This window comes from Ciconia boyciana, chromosome 1 (assembly GCF_034638445.1).
Source record: "Ciconia boyciana chromosome 1, ASM3463844v1, whole genome shotgun sequence".
NCBI lineage: Eukaryota > Metazoa > Chordata > Aves > Ciconiiformes > Ciconiidae > Ciconia > Ciconia boyciana.
Genome location: NC_132934.1, coordinates 154670469 through 154695507, shown reverse-complemented (window position 1 = coordinate 154695507; position 25039 = coordinate 154670469). Strand labels below are relative to the sequence as shown.

Sequence of the window (25039 nt, the reverse complement as noted above, 5' to 3'; positions counted from 1 at the left end):
ATCCTTCACAAAACCGTTACGTGGCACAGGAGTCAGTAGGTCCTTAGTGACTTACAGGCAGCTATGTCCCAGCCGTGGCTGAGCTTTGTGAGGTTTTTAACCAGCCAGCAACTGGAGCCCAGGGCTGGCTGCTGAATTATTCTGCAGTTGTTTTCCTCTGCTCTGGCGCTGTAAGGCAGCGGAAGCGGCTCCCATGGCCCAGCCTGTGAGAAGGTGCTCTGGAGGTGGCAGGGCTGTGCTCCCTTCTCCAGGGGGGGCTCAGCACTTGAGGACTGGGGCTGGGTACACATTCTCAGGCAGTTCATAAGCACATAGGAGGCATTAAGAGAGTGTGCCTGTCGCTGTACCCCTTTTAAGCTGATCTAATGAAGGCCCCGGAGCAGTGACTATGGCCCTGTTAAAAATCATCTCTTGTCCGCATCCCCCACCCCCTGCAAGACAAAACTAAACTGAGTTACCCAGTGAGTGGGGAGGAGAGGGAGTTAAAAGGCTGCCAGGTGAGAATTCAGTCTTCCTCTGAAGGAAAGCATGAAGTTTCACATCGGTAAAGCTAGACTTAGAACACCTTCTTACCCACTTTTTAAGCATGTTTTCCTTTTGCATCCTTCGGCCCTGGTGGTGTTTCTCACTCAGTCACATGCTGTGCCATGGGAAGGGAAGTATTTGTTAAAAAAAAATTCAGCCAAAGGTGCTCTGCAATGCAAGAGTCAGAGAAACACAGATGTTTGCTTAAGAGGCCTTCCCAACAATGCTGACAAATGTTTATGGGTACAAAGATTATGCCCACCACTTTATGAATTACACAGGAATGTTCAGATTTTGTTTATAATGTTGCGTGTGTTTTCCTTTTAGTCAAAATCCCTTTCTAGTGGCTGCATTTGGAGCTTGCTCTCTCACGAGGCAGTCTAACCACCAAGCCTTTCAAAAATTCGGACGTTCAATGACTGCCTCTGACATGGTTTCAGAAGTTGGAACAGCTTTTAACAAACTTTTTGAAACCTGAAGCCAAAGCAGCAGAGAAGAAGAAAAGGAAGAACAATGACTGCAAGAGTAATTACATTTACCGTAGAATTTACATAAGTAATGCACCCTTTCAAGTGCTGTAGCAGCATTGGTATGCTAGGTAGATTTTTTTTTTATTTTTAAGAATAGAAAAATATGATTAATGTAGATATTTTTTAAGAGTTTGGAATACAAAAATGTTTTGGCTGAAATAAGCTGTAGTTGCAGATCTGTTATAATATAATAAAACTAAACTGAAAGTATTCCTCTGTTCTTTTTGATAGTTATTGAGCAATAACTAAAGTGTGAACAGCAAAAAAAAAAAAAATGCACTTGATACTTAGATAAAATTCTTCCACCAGCTCAACCGAATTTCTTGGATTGCACCAAGGTTGTCGTGTTTTCATTCTTAGACCCTCTGTCTAGAATTAGCTATTGCACTTCATATTTTTGCCATACTAGTATATTAAGAAGCAAAAAGTAAGCCTCTTTGGAAAGGGAATGCATGAGAGTTGCTGTAGATTTTGAATGTAATTAGTTGCCTTTTCCCATTCCCGGTCCCAGAGGCAGCGTTCATTTCGACAAGACACCCCTTCCTGCAACATCTTGGGTTTGGGTTTTGGTTTTTTTTTAAGGCTCCCCCATCACCAAATAAGGATATCCTGTAGGTATTTTAGCATTAAACAGTAATTATGCTTACCTGAAAAAAAAAAAAATTCTATTCCTTTAGCTGGCCTTGACTCATCTAGAACTTGGTATGATGGACTTCGTGAAATTATCATTTGGAGAGGTACTAGGTGGGATAAGAAACTTAGGGATACCTGACTGAACTGGTCAAACTCTCGGTGATTATGGAAGAGTGAAGTGCTTTTAAAACTCAAAATGCCTGCTGAGTTAGAGCTCCGAGAAGATCAGCGTACAGATAAACAAGTGGCTAGCTATTAACTAGCAGGAATATGAACTGAAGGAACAACAGGCAGCCAACGGCACGTAGCTGTACCCTCATAGCATTGTGCAGGCAGCCGTACACTGCAAGTCAAAGGCAGGAATAGAAAAATGGGGGTTGGTGTTTGAGCTCTGAGTGCAGCACTTGGGTTTAGGGGCTTTTTGCTCCATCCTTAGCAAGACAGGTATGGCCCAACAGTAGAAGTCCTCTCTGTCTGGCTCGTTGGCAGGGCAGATGAGTGTTGGGTATAAAGGGGAAGTTGCGTGGGATTTTGCACAGTATCATTTCTTAAATGTTTGGAAATTCAGTCAAAGCTTGTAGGGATTGAATCAATATGGAGAGAGGGGCAAGTTCATGCAAAGTACGCTTAAGTGGGTACTTCCCTTAAACCTACAATCTAGGCCAAGTGTATATACTCATTAAAGCGCAGGAACAAGCATATAATGTGTCTAGTTATTGCAATAGATGTTATATATTCATCGCAGCCACTCTTTTCCAGTGATCTAGCTCTAGATTGGAATCTGGTGTCATGCATACTAGTCAGATTGCATTCTCGTACCTTGCAATAGCTGCCCACAGAAAGCACCTGCAGTCAGAAAGGCTGCTCCGAGTATTTCCCTTCAGCCCTTATAGTTGATATTTCTGGATGCACTGTGACTACTACCTCACCCCGATGCATTTTTGTTTTTCTTTTTAAACCAGTTACCTATTTTTAAAATAGGTTTTTAAATGTTTGCTCATTTTGGTCTATGAGGGTTCACAGACTTTTTAGATTAATGTCTACTCATAAGAGATGGGGTTTAGGTGTTTAATTTAAGCAGTTTTGTAAACTGTTACATCTTTGGGGAAACAAAGCTACTATTGTTTTTTTCCCCCTAAAACTATTTGAGAAGCCCGACTCCTTTTAAATAAAATCAGAAAGTTAAAACTGATTTTAAAACAGCTACTGGATTTCCTTTAAAATGAGCATTTGTTTGTATTTAGGACATCAGTGGTATTATAATTTAAATGGCAGTTGTAGGCGAAGTCAATCAATTAACAGAGCTCAGTACAGATTTCAACCTGCCGTGTTGGTTTTAAATCTACGCAAAAGTTGTAACTCTGTTATTCACTAATGTATACAAATTGTTACAATTTTTAAACATTCTGGAAATGTAGCAGTTTCTTTTGGTAGGAAATAAAAATAATAGCAAATTAATTGTGTGTACTTTGTTTGGTATGTTGCGATCACATTTCCCACAGAAGCTGAGCTGTTTGCCATCCATTCCAGTTGAGCAATACAGCCACTACCAAATTTAAAATACCAACAGTGTCAAATAAGCACCTGCCACAGGGCTAATGAAGATACACCCCACCCCCCCCACCCCCACCCCCATCTTCTCTAGGAGCAGAGAGCCAGAAAGGGAGCAGGAAAACAGCTACACATTTTGTTCTCAACAATATAAAAGAATCTGTTCAAAAGGATCAAAGCTTTACTTGTGTGAATCGTATTTTCAGATGAAATTCATTGTAGATGAACCCATGTTCTTATTTTTGTTATCTTTTCATAAATTGATTTAAAGAAAGTATGCCAGTAGGTAAGTACACACCCCATATAAACGCAGCCACTAGAACACGCTTGCCTCATGTGTAAGGCAGGCCTCTCTGCATCTACCCACAGCCACACCAACCAGGGGATTTTTTTTAACACAAACATGGCAAAAGAAAAAAGGTAACTGAGCAGGTAATAACTAAACATACTAATTTTATCTTCCCAGTTCTGATGGAGAGATCCTGAGTGTGCTACACTCCCAGTGCTAGGGAAATCTCAGTGTATTCTGTGCAAAAGCAAACTAAAAGGATACCAAGCCTTGCAGATAACTGGATACTGTCATATCACAGTTAAAGGTCTCACAGGACCAAACCAGCAACACTGCAATAAGGAAATACTTTGAGGCTAGAAGTGTCACCTCCTTCTATGTCTGAAAGGAACACAATTGTTTAAACCAGTGGGCACAAAACTAAGTGCTTTCACCCTCAGAGCTAGGCCTAAGTTCTTGCCTCTGTCTTCACCATGTTTTAATTCTCAGTGCCAGCTCAGCAAAACAGTGTGAGCACAGATCACGTAGCAACTGGGGCTGGGGCATTTCTGCACTAGAATATACCGAGGGCTGTGTCAGACAATGCTGCTGCTGCTACCATGCTGCCGTGTGTTTGGGATGCTTCCCCCACCTGCACTGCATACACACCTGCTGTGAGTCCTGTATTTATTTACCTAGGAGTAGTGTCAACAGTTTTGCTCAGATTGTATCTTTGTTAGCCCTTCTGTTCCAAAGACTTTATTTGGAAAGCATTAGTATTTACAACTGTTGCCAAAGCAGCTGAAATAAAAAACAAGTCCAAGGATGAAGGATCAGCTTTTGTTCTCAGTCTGCTGCTCTGCTTGCCCTCCTTCCACAATTTCCCAGGTTGAAACAGCAGCTCTGTCCTGTAAGAAGAAGTAAGCAGGTCAATCCCAGCAGTCTGGATCACACAGCTATCATAGCTGTGTAGGTAGTTGGAGGCACAGGTTTTTAACCAAGCTTCACACAGCAAAGCTATTAATCCGGGTAGGTGAAAGAGGCGGCAATACCACTTCACAGGAATGCCATTGTTACTAATAATGCTCGAAGCTGTAAAACAAACCCAGATAATTCTTCACAGTTAAGAAGGAAAAAACCCCACAATAGAAATGTCACCTCCTTAGTGTGGGATGCTGCAGCAGTGTGTAGTGTCTCTCATATGAGTAATTTCTGTTAAACTCGGGCAATCACATTTTCTATGTTTAAATGGTTCGTGGACATGGAAAATGGCTCTTCTTATGGCCAATACATGAGAATATAGTGCCTAACATATTTGATCTCCTGGATTTTAGGATAGTAGCCTGTTGCTGTAGCTATCTGTAATGCAATACCGTTGTGTTTTCGCAAGAGACTATTACAGTCAAATCGAGCATTTCTGACTGTTAAGGTCTGTCTGTTTGACTGCAATTGTTGAAAACAAAAATTAATCTGAATATTGAAACATGACAATGTTACATGAGTTCTGACTCATGAGAGAGGCTGGAATACAAGGTAGAATTTTCTTTACATTAAAGTGAAAACTGTTTTTGATTCGTAAATACCTAATTACTACATTTCACTTAGTAGCGCAGATTAGCTTGCACTTCAAGCACACTATAATGACATGAAAAGACCGGTGGATATTTTAATCAGTTTGTTGCAAGTTCTGTAACTTCGGACAAAACATTGTCTGCATTGAGCAGCATGAGAGAAGAAAGCAGTGTACAGAAATCATGAACTTACAAGCTGAAGGAGAGATTACCCTTTCTACAAAGCTGATTTTTAAGAGAATTAAGCTACTAGCATTCTCCAAGTTGCTACTTGCACCCTAGAGGGGCCAACCCCAAACCAGGGGTTCCTAGTCTGCACTGGGTGGAGATGAGGCTCGTCTGCTTCATCTGTACTGCTGCTTTTCCTCCTGCACATGGGCTTGAGAAGTTTCTGGCCAACTTCAGCTGCATGTGACAGAGGGAAAGCGTGTTAACAGACACGTTACTGTGTGCGTGGGGCTCGGGGAGCTCATAACAGTTTCATGGAAATCAGAGGCTGGATAGAAAAGAGAAATTCAAATTACTTCCTCGAGTGCTTATTAGGCACTCAGGACCCAGCTGCTAGGTACTGTGTTACCGTGGCATTTTTGGCAATAGCCAACCCAGGGCAGGCAACCAACCCAGCCAAGCAGACTCATGCTGAGCACGAGGGTGGTGAGAGCCCTGCTTTGGGTAGGGCCATGTCTTGTCACGTGTTTGCTCTGGGAACACGTGCAAGGAGCTGCAGAGCTGCATCGCTTGGTTTGCAGGACTCGTCTGGGATCTGCAAAGGCAAGAGCTGGGCAACCTTCACAGCACACCTTCAGATACTTCCACTCGTTAAGCAGCAAAACAAGCAGGAGTTCAGCTTTGGACGCGTGCTGTTTGTGCTCATCCACGCATGCGTGCTTCATCTACAGGAGCAAACTATTCTGGGACAAGCAGGAGACAGATTATACCGAGCTGCAGGTTATTAAAAAAACCCCCTGAAATAAATGGAATGGGCTGAATCCTGGCTAAGGCCAATTTCTAGGACTTTATTAAATGTCCATAAATCCCTTTAAAAACAACCCAAAACAAATCTTCAAAAGAGTGGGGGTGGGCCTGTGGCCTTTTTGACAAATAGATCAAAAGGGAGTCTTCTTCTCCAAGATTTTATCTCAGTGCAGTTGTTTGGATTTGCAAACTTTCTTGACAGATAAGTGGAGCGAGGATTTAGCTATGTAAAAACAAGTTAAGGAAGCAGGTGTTCCAACTTCCCAGTGTCTTCCTTTTCTTTCCCAGCTGTAGCTCACCACCACTGCGCTTTGGCCCTCACCCCAGTTTGTATCAGCACACTCACTTTCATCTGAGATCATGAGACAGCTGACCACACTTCATACTTGGTTTTAATAGGTGTCTTGACAAATGACAGCTCTCACGTTCAGCAATTAAAGAGGATGTATGCTGCCACTCCCTAATGTCATTGTGCTTTATATCCTCCCATTGGTAAAACAATGCAAGGAGACTATGCAAGGCTCAGTTCCCAAGCGAGGGAAAAAATGAGCAGCATGAACTGGAGGAAGGGAGGGGGAAAGACGCTGGAGAGAAAGTGGAGCATTATTCTGCATATAAGGAGCAACACTGACCCAACACGGGCTGCAGCTGGGGTGAGAAGGGCAGTGAAGCAAGAGGAACTGGAAGCAGCAGCACTAGAAGAAGTCATGTAGCACCTTGAAACCAGGAGGAGACAGTAAGCCAGTGAGGGGATTTCTCTTGAGCAGAAGACACCACTGGGGTAAGGGAAAAGGAAAAGAACAGTGGCATTAGGTATAGGCTAAGAGCAGAAAGCAGGGTGGAGAGAGAAGCGGTACAGGAATCAGACAAAGTACTTATGGCTCAGGAAGAGCTGGAAATGGAGCTGCTGAAGACAGAAGAGGCTTTCTTGTAAGGGCATTTTGGGTGGGGGAATGTGGGGAGGGTAGAGGGAAGGCATTATTTTCATAAGTCATCTCAGTTTACTTTCCAGTTCCTCTGCAATCTAAATTTTTAAAGATTGCACACATTACTCGTACCTTTCCTTCTGGATTGAACGTGGGCAACTTAGGGATTTCTGAACATTACAAGACTTTCAGTGTCTAAATAACACACCCTTAGCAACTCCAGAAGTAGCTACAGCTTGCATGGAGACACGAGGCTGAGGAGAAGCAGAAGAGAAAGCTAGCAGTACAACCAGGCAAGGGCTTAACTTCTACCTCCTGCTACTGCAGTCGTACAGAGAGCAGGGCACAACACTGAAAGCTGCCGAAGGGGCATGAAGGGCAAAAATAAACGCCGTCTTAAAAAAATGACTAATGCTCTCACAAAGAAGGTCACTGTCTTCTACCTTTATGTGGATTCCAAAGGCAGCAAGGTCTCTGCGCAGACTGTCACAAGCCTCCAGGAGGGGTTTTCTCTCCTGCATTAACTGCTGCCTCTTTTCTTTCTGTTCTTGTTTTGGTCCTTTGGCTCCTGCAGCACCCTCCATTGGCACAGCTTCTGCTGTTTCTTCCGGCAGAGCTAGCGCGTAATGACGAACCTTCGTGCGGAACCTTACAAGCTCTTCAATGACGTTAGAGAGCACAGTCGAGTCGCCTCCTCCCAGAGCCACCTAGAAATCAAACAGGTTGCTTTACAAACATGTGAGAATGATTTTAAAATCAACCCCAACTTTAAAATCAACCCTCAGTAGCATACACTGAGGCGTCGCCATCTCTCTTGGTTGTGCATTTTCCATTGTATTGGTACAATTAAAACATCGCAATCTCACTAATGCTGGACAACAGTTACAGTACAGGCATACTTGGAAGTAGTTCAGTGTATTCCTATACAGGACAACGTCTATCTTGGAGCAGAGGGCTCTCATGCAAACATAACATGCTGCATAACCCAACTTTGGAACTCATCGCCACAGGAAACCTCCTAGATGCCAGAAGCGTGCATAAATTAAAAAGGGATTAGACAAATTAATGGAAGAAACGCCTGGCAACAGCCATCCAACACAGCAAAAGAAGCCCAGCCGCCAGCTCAGACAGTCCCTCGGCTGTAAACGCCTGCAGAGCTAGAGAGTGCACCAGCCCCTTACTCTGCCTTTGAGCTGCAGACCCTCTTCAAGAATCACAAACCAGGAAAATTAGGTATTTTGGCTTTAAGTCTCTAGACTGCCCTTTCTCCTTGCACCTCCCCGAATCCACAGAACTTTTATCTGATCCGCCTTATCCAGTTTCAGCCACCCAACAAGACCTGACCAAGCAGCAGCCACTGCACACGGCGTATGTTTTCCAGCTGCTGCCTGGCCCCCTCCTCCCCTCAGTCAGCTCCGAGCTTCCTCGGCCTCCTCTGGCTTGGCAGAAGTCTCGCTGGTCAACACCACGGGAAGGGAACGGCCTCACTCCTCCTAGAGGGTCCCACTCCCAACGGCTGCCGGGATGGGAGCTCAGGTGCTAGCAGAAAAGGAAGGCCACTCCTCAGCACTGGCACAGCCAGGCTCCCAGTCTCGCTTCTGGCAGAGAAACCATCCCTGCTTCTCATTAGAGGCAAACTCCTAAGGGGGAGGAAAAGGACAAACCTCCAACAAGCAAGAAAACATCATCGCAGTATTTTATCACTAAGACACAAGGCGGGGAGCAGACAACAGAGCAGTGAGATACAAAGCACACCAAGGCCGGGGGCAAAGTCGCTGGCAGCGATGCTCGACTGGGAGCAGAAGAGCAGCTGAGTAATTAAAGCCAGAGGGGACTGTATTTAGTCACCAAACAGCAGGCTGGAAATGAAAGGGAGCAGTTTCAGAGGTCGCTGACTGAAGCAGACAAACAAAGAGGAGGAGAAGGAGGTGAGGGGGAAGCTATTGAAGGGCTAGAGTGCAAGATGCTCAATGCTCTCCACAATTATAAAAGGCAGCAAATTCTCTAAACTTTCAAAACATGTAAACATACTAAAGAAGAAGTTTATGAGACTGAAGAAGGTAATAAATCCAAGTGCCAAAAATGCTCCATTGTAACCTGGGGCAGGGAAAAGAGCAGGATAAATGCTTAAATACAGAAGGGAGAGGAAAGACGAATGATAAGGGGAGCAAGAAACATGTCTACAGACAGCACTGCCAAAGTTCAAACCAGGCATGCCACAAAGGCAAGATCCTCTAAAAGAAGGGGCAGCTTTAGGAGATGAACCAATCCGATTGCCATGTAAAACACTGTGTAGCCTCTCAGGGTTGATCTCTAATTTCTTCTTCTGCAGTACCAACCCATCCAAAAGGCTCGTAAGAAGTTTTAAGTGGAAGTTTAGCCCTTGCCTACCCCACAGACGATCACCTGTTTGCCCCGGCTGCACCCGCAATACAGCACTCATCGACAGAGCGAAAGCCCTCACCTTTGCTCCTCTGCTCTAAACGGGCACAATGGTTTCCACCCACCGGCTAGACTCCCCAGCAGTAAGTGGTAAGGCTACCTAAGAGAGAAACATTTCCCTAGACTTCTGCCTGGTTAGCAAAGTCTTCTAGAAATTTCACATGGATTCATATGACCTGCCTGTGGCTGTCCAGGCCCCTTCTCTTGCCAATGCAGAGAGAGAGAGAGACAGGCAGTCTTATTTTATACAACCACCAGACTAACATGAACTGTCCCTTAGCGGTGCCTTTTTCTCTCCACTGACTACTGCAGAAGCACAGGCAGCTACATTAGACTGTAAGGCTAATTAGCTGAGGTGAATCCCATCCTAAGAGCAAGACAGACCCACAGGCACACACAAACATCCAAATGAAGAGAGCCGGCCCAAACACTGCTCCCCGTAGCCTCTACATTAAATTGTTAGCACAGCAGCAGCCAGGCCAGCTAGCCCTCTCCCAGACAGGCCACGTGCCAGGACCTGTGGTGGTCAGGGACTGCTCCTGGCAAGCTGCATGCCTGGGGCCACCTGGCTGAGGGACAAGAAAGGTTGGACACTGAGCTGTTGTGGCTGGTCTCGAGGTCAGAGAACAATCCCTGCAGCATTTTATTTACTGGTTTGCAGCAGCCCATGGACCTTTCTGATGAAGATTTTGACTCATTCATTTACTGGAAGCTGAAAGGAAAGAGCAGAGGGACAGAGAAGGCTCTGACGTGCTGGTCCTTCCTTCCTGCCTACCTCACGCCGATGTCTTCTGCTGACCCTGCTGCCCCAGAGAAACTAGCACAGCATGCAAAAAACAAAAGCATTCAGACACTTGTTTCAGCAAAAAGAAAGATGCAGCAGGCACCTGCATACAGACAGCCCAGAGTCTGGAGGAATGACTTTGACATCCAACTTACAGACAAATATAAGTGTTTAGGATGCCACTAAAAATTAACGTGACAAACCATGGGTTATCAGGAGTAACACACAGCCAAATCACATCCAACTGCTGTTTTGAAAGAAATTTGTGGAAAAATCCACAAAGAGGCAAAGTAAATATATGAATTTATTGCCATACTGCCTGACTTTCAAAGGATTAATAAGGTTATTCACATTTTCTTATCCTCTTCTCCCTCTCCCCCAAAAGAAATTTTTGCAGAACAGTTTATCTAAAGAAAGTTTTCAACTTCTTGGTATTCAGCTCCAGATTTGAGCAGGAGAGAAGCACAGAACAGCCTGCTAGTCTCCAACACCTTAGGTTATTTTAAATGCTCCCCTTCCATACATCAGGATATCACCTTCGTACTTATCACCTTCTTCCCTTTGCTTTGGGCTTTTCCCTCCTTTTTTTCCCCCTCCCCTCCCTTCCAAGCACTAGAGGATATGTAAGGTATTTCCAACGATGGGACCTCCCGGCTGCCGCACCCTACCACGTCTCAAGGCAGAGCGGCCCCTTTCCCTGCACCCTGGCTTTCTGCAGAGGAGCTGGACCCTGGCTCCTGCTGTGCAGGGAGGTCACAACCAGAAATATTCGTGAGGCTATCGAAGTCAGCCTGGGTGCAACGATCAGAAAGAGGAGGAGGAGCCGGGAAAGAGCCAGACGCATAACAGGACCAACATAAAAGGCCTCCAATGCTAACTTTTTCTCATTTCATTCCTCAAACTTCCATTTCCACAGCGCAAGTGCTGCAGAAGTGACACGGGAGTATCTCAGAGAAGAAAAAAGCCCACACTTTGCTTTCTCCTGTTCTACTTGCTCACATGCTCTCCTAAAACATCACAGTAGAAACTGCAAGCAGTGCAGAAAGGTTTACTAAAACATAAATAACTTTGTTATTCCTGACGCTTCTGGAAAGTGTTCCATAAAACATAACACTGGCACTGCTACCATATATTAGTACACACAGGCGAGATGTTTCGTACCTGTCTTTCTCCGAAGGACATCCCAAGGGCATTAAAAAAGCCTTCTATATAGGAAATAATGCTTCCATACACAACAGAGCTTCTAGGAGATCCAGCATCCTGTTTAAAAAACACTCAAAAAGAGATTGTCCAGTCAATACATATTACAGAACTCAACATCTCTCTGTAGCCTAGGTCCACAAGGGAAAACTATTACTAATTATATAGATCTACCTCCACCAGTAACACCTGCCCAGATGGGAACTTTTACAGAGATATGAAAGCACCTCACAACACAAAGGGAAAAGATTTAAGTAAATGGGGGAGGGGAAGAGCTTATTACCAGCATGCACAGCGAGGAGAAGAGATGCGTGAAGCTGCCATACATTACATGCGTGCAGTAAATTAGACCTAAAAATAGCACTTCTGGGCATGAAAGGGCTGTGTGTGTGAAAACAAAGTAGAAGAACAAAATCCCAGCTTCAAGGGCACCTATAAAATAAATGATTAAAAAACCCCCAAACCCTTTTTTGAGCGTCTTATTGATTTAAATGTGAAGACTGCTTTGAGATAGCTTATGGCGTTTTGTCATGCCCCAGTAGCACCAGCAACCACCAGCAGCAGTGACAGAATAGCATTTTTAAGACGACATGTATTTCTTTCTTTCCTCCATATTTATTTCACAAAAAAAAAGTTTAAACCAAGATTAAATGATAGACTGAGAAGCAGTTTAAGGGACTAACCCTTACTTAAAAAAAAAGAGTGATAACATACACAACCAAATTAGCAACTGATACTGGATTTTATCCGACATCGCCATTAGGGCCTGAGACAAGCCATAACCTAAAATTTGCAAAGGATCTGAACTGGAAGGAGCTGAAGCAGACTGCTGAGGGAAAGAAACAGGAATGTGCCAACTAAGGTAAGAATGGCGAGAAGATTAAAGAGAGGAATGAGTAGTTATGTTTTTGTGAATTTACTCACAACTCTTATAGAGAAAAAGTGTGCGCACAGTCAGTAGGAGGTAACGCTCAGACAGCTGGGCTGCACGCAGAAAAGCTCCACCACCACAACCAGAAATCCGAGTCAGTTCCCCGCAAATATCGCACCCAATTCTTAGCAAAGTGAGTGACAGAAGGAATTCAGGGAAAACAAGCAACAACTGGCAAAATGAGGCTACTTGTATTTAAGGAGTGGTAATGCTGTTACAGATCCCTGCTGCAAACTGGCTCAAGTTGGGGATTTGCTCAGAGAGTCATTTTGTAAAGAAAAGGGAAAGATAAGGCTAAGGACAGAATTTAAAACCAGCACCAAAACAAGACCAGGTGGAGGGATGATTTCTAAACCAATGAGTCAATTCAGTTGTTATTATATACTCAACATCTCTTTCACAGCACAAAAATGGTGGACATGATGACACCAGCAATCAAGGAGCACAGCAACAAGGCTGAGCTGCTCATGTTGTGCAAGAAAGGAAGCTGTTGGTACAAGGAGAGCCAGAAGTCCTTCAGACTTTTATTGCTCAGGTCTGGTCCTTACCAGATGCTTCCTTTGTGTCAGCATCAAGAGATCTTAACAGAGTCTCAATTTGCCAAAAGCCATCTGAAGACGGACTCATGCAGACATGCTGAGGCCACAGTTATAATTTGCTGACCAGCGGAAGCCACTCGGTCCCCAAAGCTGAACTCACCACCATGACTGCCCCATGCACCTGGGACTGCCTGCCAAAGCCCCCGCAGCAACCACCACCCCCCATTTCCCAATTTAGGTTGATTTCTGTGCACGGGTATTAAGCAAAGAAGCAGGGCAAGAACATAAAACCAGCACTAAAATTAGCAGCATGCCACAATGGCTTCAGGCCTTTCAAAAACCTTAGGTATAAATAATATAGGGCAGCAAGAAAGAAACATCCTTTGGACACAACGAAGCACGAAACAATAGCCGTACACAATTCCTGCGACACGGTCAGGACAAATGGGCACCATTAAGGTCAACAATTTATGGAGCTTTGTTTCTGCTGGTTTCTTATGTGAACAATAAACTAATCTGTCTGCATTAAACAGTAGGACAGTGGACAGCTGTCATTTTCTGATCTCTGTATCCTAATGGGTTACCTTAGTAACAGCCTTAAGCTGTCTGTTGCCATGGTGAATGAGGTCCATAATTGCCGCAACAGCCCTGGAGGTGTCAAAGTCATCTGCAAACGCAGCCTTCACAGTTACTTTTGTGTTGGCTAGCCTTCAAGAAGAAAAGGTAACGTTTAAGATAAGACAAACAAGATGCCAGCAGTACGCTGAATTCATCAGCTATTCAGCCAGAGGGAGTCATCGAAAGGATACTGTCGTCTCCTTCCCGGCTGTCCGATGATGGGCGATGCTACACTGATCAGGGAGAACACATCTTCAGCTGCAAAGGGAAAAACTTGATGCCTGTCAAAATCCAGAGTGCTACATCCATTCAATAAATACATCATTAATCACAGGAACCAACAACGGCAGAGCAAGGCTTGCCTTAATTGTTTAAAAACAGATGGAAAATGAGGTTGATATTAAGCACATTAAAGATTTTGCTAAGTTCTTTTTTTTTCCAGCAGCCCATTTTTCATGCTAACGGCATGTTTCTCTTCCAAAGCCACGTTACGCGCATCACTCCAGTGCCTGGCAAGAGAGCTGACCCGGGGTCGGCCAGGCATCCTGTTGGCAGGATCCGGCTCGGACGCGGGAGCTGCTTCCTCATTTCCCAGGTGAGCTCAAGTCCAGCCGTGGGACTCCACTTGGCTTGGCCGAGACAGAAAGGTCTGGTGGGACTGTTCGTGTAACAGTGCCAAAAGCCAGCGGGCAGGCAGCGCTCATCGCCGCAGGACCAGTGCCACCTGCTGCAGCCGCTTTGAGCGGGAGGATGAGGACAGCAGGGGGAATAAATGGCGAGCTGCAAACAGCTGCGGGCAGCACGCTCCTGCACACAGCCAGGCAAACCAGACCTCGACAGTGCTGACTCGAGGATGCCGTTTCACGATAAAGCTCAGGGAGGAGGGCTGCCCTGGGGAACCTCAGGCTATCCTAGTGCCTCTGGGGCTCTCCTCAACACAGCTGTGCCTGTTTCTGAGTGTTTTTGCCTGGAATGCCTGCCTCCCCTCAGATATCAGATGGCTACTGCCCTAACCCATTCCTCCCAATGCTTTTCCCTGCAAGCTTCCCTCTCTCTGCTGTGTATCTACCACTTTCCTACTTAAGAGCTCTGTTTCCTTTTGGTTGTTTTCACATCTAGGGATACACAAGTTGTGCCCTCCCACACGTCCCCCACTGACAATCCATTTCAGCCTGCCCATGTGCCTCACGTCTCTCAGCCTTATCTCTCACCAACAGGTCTTCTGCAGCCTCCTGCTGAAGGACCCCCTTTTGCCAAATATCACAACTAGTTAATTCAGCTCCCCTTTCCCTGTAACGCACTCCAGTGCCCCTTGCAAGCCTTAGTCGGTGCAGCCGCAAGCTCCCCGACAGTAAGGTGCCCTCACCACAAGGAAGCTGCCTCTCACTTCTACAGCACAGGCCATTTCCCCTCTGATCTTACATCCCAGAGCTGCCTGCACGTACGTCACTTCAGGGTGCGCAACGCCCCTCCTACCCCAACTCCAGAGCACTGCACTTGTCTTCTCAGCTTTGCACCCAACACGCAGCATGTCTCCCTCCTGGAAGATGATCTGGTTTTCCTAAGGAACTCCAAAGAAGATTCTCCTCATCAGTGTCAGGGTCTTCTGACACTGATGAGGAGAATTTCTTCTTTCCCTGTGACATCTCTTCCCTGACCAGTTTCTTAGTAACCCCTTCTCTCCTCTGCTGCAAGCCACAGTGCCAGCCAGCTTGATTACAAGCTCACGTGCCCAAGGTGTATTACTTTCCAGTTGTCCTCTTTCTTCTTTAGTTGCTAAGCACAGTTCTGCTTACAAACTGGGTAGCCTCACAACTTCAGTCATAGCTTTGCCTTCTACATCACTCAAGAGGGGTAAAGGTGCAAGTGTTGGGACAGGCACACCGGATAAATAACACTGATTATAAAAATGTAATTAATTAAGTGTAGCAGACTATGAGGAAAAGCAGCTGGCTAGAAAAAGAAGAAAAAAGCTGCCCTTGGTGAGAGCTGGCAGGGAAGACTGTTTCTCAGTCCTTCTTCTTGTCCTGCTTCTTAAACTGAACTCAGCACACTACAGTGTTTAGTCCTCTGAGCCTGTCAGCAAACTACTGCTTGCATAATCACAATCTTTACGATACAGGAGGTACACCTTACCTTTCCCACAGTATGTCTTCTCTAACAGGGTCACATACCAGCTGTCCTTTTATATAAGCATTTGCATCTCTAATAAATGAGGAGATTGCCTGAAGAAGGTGCTTTGCATCATCCATGCTCTCGTCACTAAATTCTACTGCTAAGAAAAAAAAAATTATTTGGGTGTTATGATACAGAGGATGCTGTCTGTCATACATAGAAACAATGTTCTGAGACAAAGTCATCCCAGGAAAACTGTTATGATTTGTCACAGCAAACTTTTCTTACAATTAATTGCATATTTAATTAAAAACTCCGTTCTTAATGCGCACTAGGCAAATTAAATCAGTATAAAAAGATAATCATTACATATGACAAAGTATAACCTACTGGAAAGGTATCAGACTGATTCAAAAAGTGTCTGGAAGCTGACTGAAGCAATAGCTACTTGATTTTATTTTTTTTTTCATTATTGAATCTCTCTGTGAAGTTATTACTCCAAAGCATTTGGATTGGATATACTTCTAAGCGTCCCCCCAGATTTAATTTGGCAAGACATACCTTTGATTTCACCCCTAATTTTGTTCCTATTGTAATTTAGGTAGACACGACCTGTCTTTGTAGACCTCCAAAGAGACCTAATCCTCACCACTGACTGTGAGGAATACAGGCACTTAAAGAGCTGCTTCACCAGCATCTAAAATCTAGATGGACCTAAAATTTTGCAGTCTAGATTCTGCATTAGATATACAATTCTCTCACAATATCAAACCTAAACTGGCCATATCAATTTTCAAAGGCAACTATTAGAGAAAATACAAATTGCCTAAACTTGTAAGAGCCTGTCTGGGATGGGATTCATCACATCCAACTTACACACTTACATCTAAGCCTCTTTATAGTCAATGGAAAGAAAGGTAAAACCTTAAGGTAAAGGATTCATTAGATCCTAAGCGGAGCTTTACTTTATTATGAGATCTGTTATACCCTAACCCTACAGTGCTTCTCTTCCACCAACTGGAAAGACGACATTAGCTCCCCCAATAACATGGCATCCACGCACACAGACACCCTGACTGCACTCAGCAGGACTCCAGCTTCAGCAGGCAACTGCGCTTCAGGAACGACCAGCATTCGCCTCTGCTGGCTTAGGGTTAAGCAGGCTCCTCTCACCTTGCCTATGCTCTCAGAAGCGCAGGTGCTGGACTGGCCCCCTGGGAATTTTACTGCGAGCTGCCATCAGCAAGGGGCAATTTTTCTATTTGTACAGTAACATGCAATTTTCTGCAGAAGAGCACTCGGACCCCACGCAAGACAGCTCGCCCGGCTTTGGTGGAAGTTGTGTCCACCAAGGACAGGCCTAAGTTTAAATGCATTCCTTCCCACAATATCACACTAGAGTTGATTACTTGTATCAAAGAGCCATTCGTAGCCAGTGCAATCTTGCTTCACCATTTTATGCCTGACCTCTGCACTAAGGTACTTTCAAACTACAGCTTGCAGCGTATTCCTAATCTCATCAGCACTGAGCATCACCTGTAGTTTCCACAGCAATCTCACCTCTGGTCCTGCGCACATTACAGCCGCAATTTGTGCAATTACCCAATGCTGCCAGACACAGACTCTTTAGAGCAGTCAGTCTGAGCAAGGGGACAGATCTAAGAGGGCAGAAGCAGCCAGATGTGAGACGTGATCTCGGTTCCATTAGCCTAAATCCCAAAGAAGCCTAACTGTTTAAACAGACTTTCTGTAGGATTTACCCCAGTATAACTAAGGCATAAGTCTGGACCTGTATTTGTCAGATTTTCCACTTCTGTGTAATTAAAAATCTGCATTACTGCCTCATTAACACTGGTTTTAAAATTAAGCTTTACTCAGCTTTTAAAAAGACTGATGTACAGACTTTTAGAAAACAGTGAGATATTGAAAGAGATTATTTATATCCACTAAGATTACTCAACTGATTACCCTGGTTACAGGAACTCCACGAGGAATACTTGATGAAAGTTTACCCTGATGTAGCCCTCTTTGATTAAAGCCATTCTTCTTCCCCAATTCACGGCACTCTCCTAAACCACCGCCTGCAGGCACTGCAAACCCACAGCGCGGCACAGGCAAGCCTGGCTCTATAAATCTTCACCATACTCCCTACTCCTTCCCTCCTTTGCCACCAAGGGCATCATCGCTACTTCGTCAAATTACAAAACATATGTTTATTAGCACCAACAAGTAATTAAAGACCAGAGGGACCAAAATGTTAACAGTTCACTCAAGTTCACAAATCACCAGAGCAGTTCTGGTGACCAGGAGAGCATTTTGGGGACAGAACCCCGCTGTCTGCAGCAGGCTGACAGCCCCTCCACCTAACTGCAAAAGCAAAGCCACTGCTGATGAGATGCAAGAGGAAAAGCAGTGCCTCACAACGTGGTCCCACAGGGCTTCGGAGATGGCACGTCTCCTTGTAAGCTGCACTCAGGAGCAGCCTGGCAGGCACATTGGTGGTGGGGCACCATGCTGCTGCCTGGGGCACCTACGAAAGACCTTTTCCCAGCAGCCCCAGGTGGGACGAAGGGTGGTGATTCAGGCCAAGAAGGGACAGCCAGAGGCATCAGCCAAAGCAGAAGGCCCGGATCACCACCACTGCCCTCAGAGCTCAGCTTAACCCCGAGCAGCTCCGCCCCACCAGCCTGATCAGGCAGAGAGGGTGATGGAGCAGCGGGACCCCCTGCAGAGACACACTGTGGAAGGGGAATGTTCTGCATCAAAGCCTCTTCCCTCTGACTTTTCTCCTCTTCCCCACGGGCACGGCATCCAGCTTTATCCTCCTTGAGACAATGACTGCCACGGGAGGGGGCTCCCACTCCCACAAAACACACACACCTCCCTGCATGCACCCCTCCAGCCCTTGCCCCTCTGTGGTTGGGGCAGTTTGGGCACCTGGGGACAAACGTGACTCCGTGGGCACACACGCAGGCAGGGGGTAGCCCAGACCACAAAAAAGGCCCATCCCGAGCCCAAGATCTGTGTAAACCACAGCACCAAGCACGAGCCATTCCCAGCTGCCAGGTGCTGCCCTCATCCGCATGCCTACGAAGATCTTTCATGGGCTCGATTCAACGAGTGCGGTAACATCACCCAACCCCAAAAACCTGGATTTTAGCAAGTATAAAAGGCTCTCCTTCACAGGCAGGGATGGCAGGAATCATCACCAACAGGTTTAGGCTACGAAAACCTTTTTAGGAACAAACAGAAGGTGCTTGGGATTTCACTTCTAATAAAAATACTTAGGAAGCAGACAGCAAGACGAGGAGTGCAGTAAACTTATCTTTAGACCAAAGTGAATTGATAGCAGGGACACAAGCTGACAGGCTGCATAGTAAATATCTGGCTCAGCAGGGACTGACTCTGGCTCTTTATCGGACAGTGAATAACTGCACCCTACCTCATAAGGTGGAGGTGGCAAGCGCAGCAGACCTTCAAGCAATCCTTATCTGCCGAGTGGCTTGCTGGCACTATACTCTGACATAACACCACCATATCCTTTCATCAAACCCACCTATATTTGCACAGGTAGCCCTCTGTTTTTATCACAGGAAGGTATTTAACCTAGAAGTAAGGCAAAAAAAGAGTCACGTCCTTCTCGCAGAGGTTCAAATGCAGCCAGCTGACATGCAGTGGAGAAGTCATACAGGCAGCCGTCTGCTGCAGGGCTCCAGTGCCATTCCTTGCCCTGAGGCAAGCTTAGAAATTGTCAGCCATTCGGCTTTTGTTTACAGGACAAACTTATATAAGACAGTGTTGTAGGTGTTAGCCTTTTTTCTTCTTTTGTTTTAAATACACATTTGTTCAATACTCTCAAGTACCCCCATTCGAAGCCAGGAAGCCATTTATGTGTGCACAACTTATTTCACCTCCTGACAGAGACCCAGAGGAAACAGCCAGGTGTGCCACTGTCCTGTGGTATCACCCCGAAACAGCCAGGTATGCCACCGAATCGCAGCCTCACCCCGTGGTGGCAGTGCTCCCCACTGCCTGCCCCCTCTCCTGCTCCAAACAGGGGCTTGTTCTGCAGCAAACCTCCCACCTGGATCTGCTCCTCCCTTCCTACCATGGTGGAGGTTGTCAGTTAATAACCAGCAGTCTCTTTACTATCCCATGCTTCAAAATATTTCAGAGATACATGGCATTCCTGATGCCTTCAGCTGCCTTAGAGAGGGAGGCTCCACCACAAAGACCAGAGGGGTGGCTCCTGCAAGCAGCTAGAGGTATTAACAAGCAAAAAGACTTCTCAGTCTAATGACTGCACGTCTATAAAGGCTTGCAGCACATTGTATGCTGACGGACACTAGCAAAGCCACAGAGCCTTAACCACACCAGCTCTCCTGGTCGCACTGCTAGAGGTGCTTTATCTGAGGCAGCCAGAAGCCCACTGAAATGACGCAGCAAGTGTTTCCCTGCGCTCCACCATCCCCTTACCATGCCAGGACGGCCAACAAGCCAGGCGACCCAGCAGTGGTTAGGGAACTAACATCTGCCTTTGGAAGGCCCCAATAAACTGGTAAAAAAATACAGTTTTCATCCATATGAAAACCTCTTCCAGTTCGAAGTAGCATCTGCCTGCTGGAAACACCATGGTGTAGACAGGGAAGCTGGCAAAATCTCCCACACCTCTCCCCACCAGCAGTGTTTGCCAGGCTAAGATGATCATTAGATTATCAAGCACTGGTGTAAGCGAGCTGCACTGCACCACAGAACTGCTTGAACACTCAGTAACTCCACGGGACAAAAACTGATAACACAGCAGGGAGATAAAAAGTTATTAGCAAGCCCTTGTCATACCCTACGGGAATATAAGGCAAAGCTAGATACGTCTCCAGAAACAGCTGATCGTGACTGAAATACAAGTGACTGCAACAGATGCAAATCAGAGATGGAGTTAATTCATTAATTGAAAATGCAATTAATTGAGAATTGCAATTAACTGCAGCTCAGGAAGGTATTTAGATGAATGGCTAAGTACTGTCCTCGGTGAAGATGCTTTTCTACACAAGAGCCAAAGAACAGCCCCGCAGAGCACCGCCAAGCTTTCCACCTACCAGAGGGGAACTGCAAGGCACCACAGGGAGAGCCTGCTCCACCACCGCACCTCTGCATCGCCAGCTTGGGAAGCAAGCGTGGAAAGCCATGCATCTCCCAACAAATAAGGGGTTTTTTCCTTACCTGAGCTGTATCTGCTGCGCAAACAAAACATCCTGAATTGATCCGATGAAAATTTCTTCAGGAAATCCTAAACTCCACCACAAAAAGACAGCTTTAGCATTGCATCAAACAATTTCTTCAGGAGTTGTTCCACCCCCTTACTCTAGTTTCACAGCATATTTCAGACAAACTAACATGACAAATAACCCATCTTTGTAGTTTAAGATACGCATAAAGCTTTAAGCTATAACATGGGTTTAAAGACTAAACTAAATAAAATCTAATTCCATATAAGACAGATGTGCATACATATATACAAGATATAAATATACACACAATGTCAAATAGAAGACAGTGAAAAGCATTTGGTAATTATGATCAAACATGCACTGTATAAAGACCTTTGCAAAAAAACAAACTTAAATTACCAGACTAAGATTGGGATACAATCTTGCAGGAAAGGATAGCTCGTGAGTTTTGAAAACTTTATGAAAAAAGAAAGATTTATTGAAAAAGAAAGTAAGCGTACTTTTTCTGCAGGACTAGAATATGAAGGAAAACAGGGAGTGAACAAAAAAACCTTTTTTTTAAAATATTGCTAGAATTTATCTGTGTTAATTATGAAGCCTCATTAATTTCACCCTAATATTTATCCAGCTTTACAAATAATTTACTACAGTAAATAGTAAATTATTACTATTACTACTAGTGTGACTAATTTATACTAATAGTATAAAGAACTATTTAAATGCTTGGAAGGCACACTGATAAGACATTCAATCACTTCCAACTCTGCTCTCAGCAAGGCTGGACACCGTGGCAGACTGACTGTGAACACTGCGTTCCTGCTTTTTTTTTTTTTCAATTTGCAAATTGGTGATGGTAAGGTTGTAACACTGAAGTGCCACTGAAATAGAAAATCATAAGGAGAAGTCAATACAAATGAGAAAATACGGAAAGTGTCATTTGCTTAAAGATGCACATTTCAAAATTTAGCTTCTGCTACCAGGCTAAACCAGTCTGAACACTGAAGGTAGCAAAGCATCAGTTATGTGCTCTCTCTCATGTGAAAATAGAAATAATCGAGGCAATCAGGGCAAGCTAAATCGAGAAATAGACAGTGATACCATTTCTTTTGGTAGATGGTTTTGGTGTTTTTTTTATTAACTCTATGTAACTGAGTGTACTCAATGTGCCCAGAAGCTTTATGCTAATATACAGGGGTAGAACAATATGAGTAAAGTACAGAAATAAATTCGAATTTGGGAAAGGACCACCCAAACTGGAAAAACCAATTCTGCATTGCGTTAAAAACGGAGCACAGAGAAAGTATCACTGCTCTTTCAAAGCAGGTTGCTCGGCCACGCGTTATTGCAATGTACTGCATTTTGCGGTCAGAATTAATAGCTATTTAAAAAAAAAAAAAGGAAAAAAAAGTCAGAGAAAGGGACAAGGGTGAGGGCAAACAGGGCAGCTGGACGAGGAGGATGCAGGGTGGCCGTGCCCGGACGACGGCCTGGAATGCAGATGGCTGCCAGCAGGACCAAGGGAATGCCGCAGGCCCTGTCCCGTACAGGCCTCCCCTCTTCCAGAGCGGGCATAAAAGCTTACATAGGGCTTAACTTTCAAGATGCAGGAAGGCTGTATGGGAAGAAGTTTGCTTCACTCGACTGAAAAATTACCTAAGGGAAGGATTAATACTTGTTAGCCGTGCCTAAGGGCCGAAATTAAAAGCGGAGACCCGCAAGGGAAGAGAGACGGGCCTGAAGTTTTTGTTTTCTGAACAGAAAGAAGCCCCACCGCAGACATGGAGGGGAACGTTTCTATATGTAATTTTTAACTGCATGCATTGCATTCGTGGTCATTTCTCCTCCCTGTCCACAATGTCTGCTGAGACTCAGGAAATTTCTGTGGAAATTGTGAGTGATGGGTAATTTTCCTGGGGGAGACAGGGCTTAACTGTACCCAGACAGCATCAGGAGAATTAAGAATAAAGCAGCTCATATTGAACTCCTTTTTAAAGGGATTTTAATTAAGTCTTCCGAGAGGGCAAAGGGGAACATATGTGCTGAAAAGGCCTCTCAAGCTTTGTCTAAAGGAAGGAAATTACCCACTTCTGGCAATAGCTGTCAGCCATCACAGGAGCCACCCTAGCGCCAAGCACAGCTGTATCGCACATGCCTGGCAGAGAAACCCTGCTCTGGGCTACACCAAAAACTCTGGGACACAGTAAAACAGGACATATTCACGTAGCTTGTGGGTACCAAAAGACAAAGCTCTCTGTGCATCAGCAAGGTGACCGTACAAAAATAAAGGAGAGTACGAGAGATCGCTGGCGTAGTGCGGTTGCAGGACACCTAATAGCTTCCTGACAAAATGCTGACACTATGTCCCATTTCACCTAAAGCAGAACAACGAAAAATGTCCACTCTTTCTGAGTCCCAAAAGCATATGCACTATTAAGAGGAGACAGATGAGAACCCATCACTATAGAACAGAATCATTTAGGTTGGAAAAGACCCCTGAGATCGTCGAGTCCAACCATAAACCTACAATGCAGAAGTCTGGTATTGGGCACAAACGCTGCTTCTGCAAATGCCCTCAGCTCAGTGAGATCCACATATAAGCAAACCCTGAGTCCGAGCAGGTTTCCTACATCCAGATCCACAATAACAGGTACACCAGCACTAGAGAAACACTCCGCTTCAGGTCTTTCACTGCAGTGAAAGCACACACTCCAGTGTTTTCTCAAAAGAGGGCTGTGATTAATATTTGCATACTACAAACACACATTGCTTCAATTCACAGAAATAGATTACCTTAATTGTTACGTAGTTTTTTAATGACTTGGACATTTTTTCTTGACTTCCTTTAACACGCAAGTGCCCTAGAATGAAAAAAATTAATCAGGATAAGTGAGCATGCTTTTGAATGGGGAGTGAGTGAGAAAGACTGCACTGAGACACTGGAAACGCTGGAGGCAGCATATGCTGTGATGGATATGCACCAACCATTTCAATGCAACATGTAACATTTTTCAGTAGCTTTGCCTACAGTCCTGCACGCCTCTCCATCCTCAGCTTTGGCTGGGTGAATTTTAAAACATAGGAAAATAAAATGTTTTTTAAAAAAACAAAAAACCACCACCATGAGCAGAGACATTAATAAGGAAAAAACAAAAAGTCTCCCTGCTCAGAATTGATAATAAACTGATAAAAACAAGAAAGCAAGGAAATACTTTTCAATCTTCACAGAAAAGTACCTTACCCATTACTCTTTACTTTCCAGAAATATTTTAAGACCTTTAGAGATCTTCCAGTGATCTCACATTACAATATCTCAAACAATTTTCTGTACTTATTACTTGCTGGTTGCAGCTACACTATTTTTTTTAATCCAAAAGTTTCTTTTCCTGGTTCAAAATACCTTACATGTATTTGCTACACATTCCCTATTTCTCCAGACTTTGGGAGACTGAGAAAAAGAAGGGGGAGGGAGGGATGTAGCTATGATGCCTAATTTGAATTAGCTTATTTTAAAATGCAATCTCTGAGCATTGCTAGAGCTTTCAATAGCTGCATGGACCATCAGTTTGCAGGGCTGTAGTACATGAAAAAGGCAGTAACGATCTCCTTCACATTTAGGAGAGTACATAGAGCTTGGCTTCAGGACTGAAAGTTCTGTTGAAGCAAGACAGGAGATGGGCAACCTCAGGCCGTACGCTCCCGAGCCTCATCCGTGCTAGCCACAGCACCACTGCTGATGGAAAACATCAATTATTCACAGCACCGGAGAGATGCCGAACACGTAGGCAATAAAAGACTACTCGGCATCATTTCAGAAGTGTTCTTAAAAGCCTTAATTGGCTTCTCCTAATAAAAGAGTAATCCTGTAAGTTACCAAGCACCCACAACTAACACGCAATTTTCAGGCCCTTCGTGACCTGCAGAATCCAGCACTTAATTGTACTTAGAGGCAGATTTTTAATCAGGAACTTTTCTTACTCTTTAATACCACATCAGCACTCTGCATTCTTTCAGATTTGGCAGTCCAGCATTACCAATACATCAGAATGTTCTGCAAGGACTATATATGATCATGCTTCTGCTTCTATAGGTCGTGGCAGAGGTGGCATTTCTTGCTCAGCAGCCCAAGCAGCTATCTGAATTTTGTGCTACTCTCCGCACAGTGCTGCTTTTGCAGCCTTGCCTGGAATGCCCTCTTCCACAAGC

At 44.8% G+C, this 25039-nt stretch overlaps 2 protein-coding genes across 9 annotated transcripts in view; one reads left to right on the top strand and one right to left on the bottom strand.

Moving 5' to 3' along the window:
• NAXD (NAD(P)HX dehydratase) overlaps positions 1-3140 on the top strand; it is a 53048-nt gene extending 49908 nt beyond the window's left edge. For all 4 annotated transcript variants that reach the window (XM_072849870.1, XM_072849874.1, XM_072849871.1 and 1 more), the window contains one exon: positions 853-3140. In XM_072849870.1, coding sequence (XP_072705971.1) covers positions 853-1003 — 151 coding nt within the window. In that variant the 3' untranslated portion in view covers positions 1004-3140. The remainder of the gene's footprint in view (positions 1-852) is intronic.
• A 289-nt stretch (positions 3141-3429) lies between these two features.
• The window catches only part of CARS2 (cysteinyl-tRNA synthetase 2, mitochondrial), a 39780-nt gene continuing 18170 nt past the window's right edge, over positions 3430-25039 (bottom strand). For 2 of the 5 annotated variants that reach the window (XM_072849875.1, XM_072849878.1), the window contains 7 exons: positions 23627-23694; positions 20829-20895; positions 15630-15768; positions 13460-13583; positions 11367-11465; positions 7423-7686; positions 3431-4415 (listed from right to left, as the gene is read on the bottom strand). In XM_072849875.1, the coding sequence (XP_072705976.1) occupies positions 4341-4415; positions 7423-7686; positions 11367-11465; positions 13460-13583; positions 15630-15768; positions 20829-20895; positions 23627-23694 (836 nt within the window). In that variant the 3' untranslated portion in view covers positions 3431-4340. Of the gene's footprint in view, positions 4416-7422; positions 7687-11366; positions 11466-13459; positions 13584-15629; positions 15769-20828; positions 20896-23626; positions 23695-25039 lie in introns of all 5 variants that reach the window. The other 3 variants (XM_072849876.1, XM_072849877.1, XM_072849879.1) reach the window with 3 other exon arrangements.